Raw genomic sequence first — 6389 nt, 5'->3', positions numbered from 1 at the left:
TTGACTGCTAACCAAAAGGCTGGCAGTTCAAACCCACCAGCCACTCCTCAGAAGGAAGATTGGGCAATCTACTTCCATAGAGATACCACCTCGGAAACCCAAGGAGTCATCTCTATGAGTCAAATTAACTCGACGGCAGTGAGTTATATATATATATATCCCCAAACTCACTGCCATCGAGTTGATTCCAACTCATAGCAACCCCCATTGGGTTTCCGAGGTGGTAAATATTTACAGAAGTAAATTGCCCCATCTTCCTTCCATAGTGTGGCTGGGAGGTTTGAACCGCCAGCCTTCTGGTTGGCAGTCAAATGCCTTAGGCACTGCGCCACCAGAGTGTGCTCTCTCTCTCTCTCTCTCTATATATATATATATACACACATGTATATATGTTATACGTATATGTGGTTCTAGTAGAAGAGTGGCATAGCAAGGAAATTCACTCCCTACCATATACATTTCTACAATCTTTTAAACCACAAGTATGTTTATTATTTTCAATGGCCAATAAAACTGTAAGAAATAGACTTTCTTTTCAGAAAAGAATTTCTATTGTTTAGATGACAGAGTCTCACCCACTTCTGCCTGTGACACACAGGAATGCGTTGAGAACTATGTGAGAGTTTGTCCCCTGTCCCACCCCTCCAGCCACCAGCGTACTGTCTAGTCTCTGATGGAATTTCAGGCAGCCACTTTCTAAGACTTGTTTTTGAGTAATATTAATTGACATGGAAAGCACTCATGAAATAATGCTAACTGAAAAAAAAAGCAGAACCCCAACCTGGGTTGACAATGCCTGTCTAATTGTATGAAAAATATTTAGACATCGATGATAAAAGAGGAGACAGATCAAAATGGGAACAGTAATCAGACTGTGACTAGTTCTCCTTTATTTTCCTTTATGTAGTTTCAACGTTATCCAAAGTGTCTGCCTTGAGTATTTCTGACTTTCATAGTAAGATAAATTGCTTTTCATTGACTGGGGGATGTTAAGTATATGACAAGATGTTCAACCTTACTCAGAATAAAAGAAATGCAAAATAAAGCTAAAATGTAACATGATTTTTCACCCACCCCACTGGCTGGGCTCCATCCATCAGACATACACTGAGTTGGCAGGGCCATGGGGAGTGGCTTTCACCCACCACTGGGGACAATGTAGAATTGTGCACCATTTGACAATATTTTGTTCTATTAGCTTGCAGCTTGCAGCTTGCAGCTCTGCCTACACAAATACATAAAGGCATGTGTGAGAGGTTTGGGTGCAGCCCTGTTCATAACAGGGAGAGACTAACTAGTGGCCACTGAGTTGATTCCAATCATGACGACCCCATGTGTGCCAGACTAGAGTGTGGTCCCTAAGGTTTTCAGCAGTAGATCACCAGACCTTTCTTCCGAGGCACCTCTGGTGGACTTGAACACACAACCTTTCAGTTAGCAGCTGACAGTGCTAACAATTTGCTCCACTCAGGATTCCAGAGAAACTAGAAAGACTTTAAATGCCCTTCAGAGGGGAACTGGTCAGCTAAACTATGGTTCATCCATTCAATGAAGTTGTTCATCATAAATTCTAAAAAAAAAAAACCCAAATCTACTACCATTGAGTCAATTCCAACTCATAGTGACTGCCACTGGGTTTCTAAGGCAGTAAATCTTTATGGAAGTAGATTGTCCCATCTTCCTTCTGCGAAGCAGCTGGTGGGTTTGAAACATCAACCTTCTGGTTAGCAGTCAAATGCCTTAGGCACTATGCCACCCGATCTCCTTCACAAATTCTATAAACCCCAAACTAAACCCACTGCCATTGAGTCAATTCTGGCTCATAGCGACCCCCATCGGGTTTCTGAGGCAGTAAATCTTTACAGAAGTAGATTGCCCATTCATGTTGTTGTTGTTGTTATGTGCCGTCGAGTCGGCCCCGACTCATAGCGACCCCTCCTTGGGTTTCCGAGGCAGTATCACTACAGAAGTAGGATTGTCCAACCTTTCTTCTGAGGAGTGGCTGGTGGTTTGAACCGCCAGCCTTCTGGTTAGCAGTCAAGTGCTTTAGCCACTATGCTACCAGAGCTCCTCGCCCATTCACAGTAGTCATGAATTCTATAGCACTGATAAAATAAATGAGGCCCCTCCATGAGTTGATATGAAACAATCTCTGTTATGTGGAAAAGCACAGTTCAGGGTGATTGTTTTGGGGTAAAAGGAAAAAAGTGTAGCACATATGTTTATAAATGCAGAAAGTCTCTCTCTGGTAGAGCATAGAACTGGAGGTTAGAGTGAGAGGGGGGCAGACTTTATAAGGAATAGCCTCTCTTAACATTGTCATTCTGTGTATGATCATGTACTACTTTTTCAAAATTAATTAGAAATTAAATCAATCAATCAACTAACATAGCCTGAGGGGATCAGGAATGCAGACAACCTCAGCCCCTTGGGTGTCTGAATAAGAATCTAAAAGGCCAGGCCATAGCCAGGCCCATGACTCAATGGTACTTGCCTGAGGCAGCGCTCCACATCAGGGTCACTCCGGCAATACTGGAGGCCTCCGTGTCTCAGGGCATCCTCGGGGTTAGCGAAAGCCTGAAATACATCAGCTAAGAGTCACTGTTCCCAAGATGACCAGCCTGGCCCCCGGGTCAGTGTGTTGTCTACGAACAGCAATTACAAGGCAAGGCAGTTGGTGACTCATACATGTCCATTCAGCAAACATCCACAGGCTCCTACTATTTGCCAAGTGCTGGAGGCTCACTGTGACCCTCCTGTCCCAGGGCTTATGAAGCTCCCAGTCTGATGGGGAATCACCCAGGACCATGGAAGTCTACAGGTGGTAAGTGTTACGAAGGAGAAGACAAAGCTGGCCTTGAGAATGTTCATTGGGAACTTGGTTGAGTCTAGGGGGTCAGAGAAGGCTTCTTCAAGGCAGTGATGTTTAAACTGAGGTTTGAAAGATGTGTTGACATTAATCTGCCAAAAGGAATGTTGGAGCAAGCATTCTGGGCAGAAGGAATAGCACAAGCAAAGGCCCTGGGGTCAGAAGAAGCTGGATATGTCTCAAGACTGGAAAAGCCAGTGTCACTGGAGCATAGACAGACAGTATAGGACAGGGGCCCAAGATGAAGCTGCAGGTCAACTGAGATTTTGGAAACATTTTAAGAATATGGACTTCACATTAACAACACTAGAAGGCTTGAACTTGCTTGAGCCCTGGCTCTGCACTGAGTAACTACAAGTTTCTGAACTTCCCTGTGCCTCAACTTCTTCACCTTAAACTCAGGATAAAGTGAAGCCGCTCCATCATGTGAGGAGTCAAGGAGGGAACTGGAGAAGCCCCTGACAAGGATCAATGGATCATCAGTTTCTCCCATTGGAAGCCAGTGACATAAGGTCACCCAGAGGTCATCAAAAGCCCACACCCATCTCTCATGCTCCCACATACCCTGCTGGCACCTGGACAAAGCCAACCCCCCAGCTCCACTGCAGAACCTGAATCTCAGCAGAAGGTTTTTTGAAATTATTCATCGAATAGCCAAACCCTGCTGCTTCTGACCATGAGCGTGCGTCATCCACTGCTCGAACACTGGTTTGTCCTGCCTGGCGGGCCTGCCCTGCCCTGTCCCACAGGTGACTGCAGTCTGGAGCTGGCTGTCTTGCATGATCAGGATCAAAAGCCACACACCCAAAACTTCTCTGTTGGTGATGCACCAACTCTGATGGCCCTACGCACAGTCCATGAACCCGTGACACCCTTAAAAAGGGCCTCAGCATTCAGGGAGCACCTGCCTTTGGAGTCCACTGTCCAGCAGGGCTGCTCACCAGTGCAGACAGAACTCAACACCAGTCAGCCCGACCAGGAGCCAGCCTGCCATGGTGGAAGAGCCCTAGCAACCTCTCACTGGAGCAAGGGATGCACTCCCAGGGCAGGATCTGTGACTACTGCTGTTCTCTTAAATTATTAATAGGTAGTAAGGACTAACAAAAGGAGCCCCGGTGGCACAACAGTTAAGCGCTCAGCTTTCCTGCAATTCAGCTCTGCAGGAAGAAGACCTGGTAAACTATTTCCATAAATATTACAGCTAAGAAACCCTATAGGCCAGTCCTGCTCTGTCACATGGGGTTGGTATGAGTTGGAATTGACTCAATGGCACACAACAACAGCAAGAACTAATACTTTTGTTATGTGCCTGGCATTGAATTCTCCCAGCAGTCTGGCAATACCTTCCAAATAAAGGAAGGTGGTGTTATCCCCATTTTACAGGTGAGGAAACTGAGCTCCCAGACTTGTCCAAGGTCATAGGTGGTGGGGGGAGGAAGACAGAGCCCGCACCCATCACCTCCTATTGTGTTGCTTGCCCAAGTCCTTCCTGGCTGCCTCTGAAAACCAAGAGCAGAACAAGACAGAGCCACACTGAGAGTAAGGAACTCTCAACAGGAGGTTTCTTCCTGCCACTTCCCCACTGACCAGGCAGAAGGGCACTCTGGGCAGGTTTGCTCCTCCCTTCCTTGAATTCACATTAAAATGAAAGCTGTTGGCTCCCACACAGCACAGCACAGCACAGCACAGCGCTGCTCAGAACCCCATCCCCTTATAGAACTAAGTGAGCTCTGAAACCAGATATTTGGTCCATCACTTCCCCAGTGATGTCTCTCCTCTCTGAGCCCAGATTCCTCACCTAGAAAATGAGGTGTATATGCCTGCTGGAGGCAGTAAAAATGAAAAAAAAAAAAAAAAAAAAAAACAACAAAATGAATTCACTGCCATCGAGTCGTTTCGAACTCACAGTGACCCACTGGGTTTCCAAGGTTATAAATCTTTACAGAAACAGACTGCTTTATCTTTCTTCCATGGAGGGGCTGGTGGGTTCAAAGCACCAACCTTTTGGTTAGCAGCCAAATGCCTTAACCACTGTACCAGCAGAGCTCCTTCCTGAAGGTGGTGGTGGGGATTAAATCCTCAGCTCTGTGCCTGGCATATGGGAAGGACTCAATGAAGGAACACAGCTGTCCCTGCTGGATGCCTGGATGCCACATGCCGAGGTGGGCCAAGGCAATGTGCTATGGTGCCAGGTGGCCATCCTTTCACCCCGACAGCCTTTAATCCTACTGGGATCTGCGCTAGGGGTGAGCCCAAGATGCCCACTCCTCAGTGTCCACCCCACATGGGATGCTGGAGCCAGCCTCACCCTGTCTTTGAAATGGGCAAAGGAGGAAAAAGGGGTACATTTTGCAGAAACGATTCCTCTATTAAAATACCAGGGAGGGAGGAATCAGCAGTGCAGCTTGCCAACAATGTTAATTACTCCAGGCACCCCCTGGGTCCTCTCTGCACTCTAACAGGATGGCCAGACTAACAGCCAGCAGCAACCTCAGGGGTATGACTCCAGCAGCCAATTCGCCCTGGTCCCAAGGTCTACCACTGTGCATCCCCAGCTGCGTCTCATTGGAGGAGATCGCCCTGTTCGCTGGCCCTGCTCGCCTCTGCTCTCCGCCTCTTTATTGTTGTTATTGTGGGGAAATTCCTCCCCGAAAACTCCGATGGAGTCTGGCTGCGACTGGGCGCTGCAGGCTGCAGTGGGTCTGAGCGCTCACCGGGGGGGAGCTGGGACTTTCCACTTAAAAAGGTTTCTCAGGCTCCTCTTTCACCAGTTTCCACTCCACCCAAATTTCGGGGCTTTATGCTGTCACGTTCCCCACGCTCCACCCTCCCGTACCTACTTTTCCGTGAGAAAGTAGACAGCGCTCCGTAGAGAGCCCGTCCAGCCTCGTGCCAGGAGCTCACCTGGGGCCTCAGCGGGTGAGTAAAATGCTCTTAAACCAGAAAAGGCAAAAAAGGGTGGGCCGATCAGAAACCGAGGACAGGAGGGGAACGACCCAGGAGGAATGGAGAGCGGCGCCCAGCTCACAGCCCGACCCTGAAAAAGCCCCGTTCAAGTTTCCCATGCCTGGTCCCGAGGCGCCCATACCTTCTTCCGCAGCCTCACTTGGCCTGTGATGACGGCGACCACGTACATCTTAATGACCAGCAGCGTGCTGCAGAGCAGGAAGGCCGGGAGCGCCTGGCCGCTCATCATCGCGAGGCCGGAGGAAGGCATCGTGAGCGGGGCCGGAGATCCGGGAGCAGTCGTGGGTGTGAATGTCTCCCAGCACGCCTGCCTGTGGGAGACCAGGGAGGAGGCGGGAAGAGCGCTGAGGGAGGTCTCTCTGCGATCAGCACCGCCCAGTCCCAGAGGGAGGGCTGGCCCACCAGCCCCCTCCTCCTCTTCAGAGGCCCTGGCCTCTCACGGCAGAGGATGGAGCAATCTGCTCCCAGATGCTGGGACTAACTGGGCTTGGAGGTTGTCCTGGACACAGCCCCGGGCCCAACCCTCCCTGGCAAATCTTTAATCTGTTTCTCA

At 49.0% G+C, this 6389-nt stretch overlaps 1 protein-coding gene across 1 annotated transcript in view; it reads right to left on the bottom strand.

Annotated features, from left to right (window-relative positions):
* The window catches only part of PTGES (prostaglandin E synthase), a 16320-nt gene extending 10234 nt beyond the window's left edge, over positions 1–6086 (bottom strand). The window contains exons 1-2 of the mRNA XM_007944233.1: positions 5958–6086; positions 2495–2577 (exon numbers count right to left, since the gene is read on the bottom strand). Of these exons, the coding sequence (XP_007942424.1) occupies positions 2495–2577; positions 5958–6086 (212 nt within the window). The remainder of the gene's footprint in view (positions 1–2494; positions 2578–5957) is intronic.
* Between the last annotated feature and the right edge of the window lie 303 nt (positions 6087–6389).

The sequence above is a fragment of the Orycteropus afer genome, unplaced genomic scaffold, assembly GCF_000298275.1.
Source record: "Orycteropus afer afer isolate SDZICR_OR568_19922 unplaced genomic scaffold, OryAfe1.0 scaffold00123, whole genome shotgun sequence".
NCBI lineage: Eukaryota > Metazoa > Chordata > Mammalia > Tubulidentata > Orycteropodidae > Orycteropus > Orycteropus afer.
This window is presented reverse-complemented; position numbering and strand designations above follow the sequence as displayed.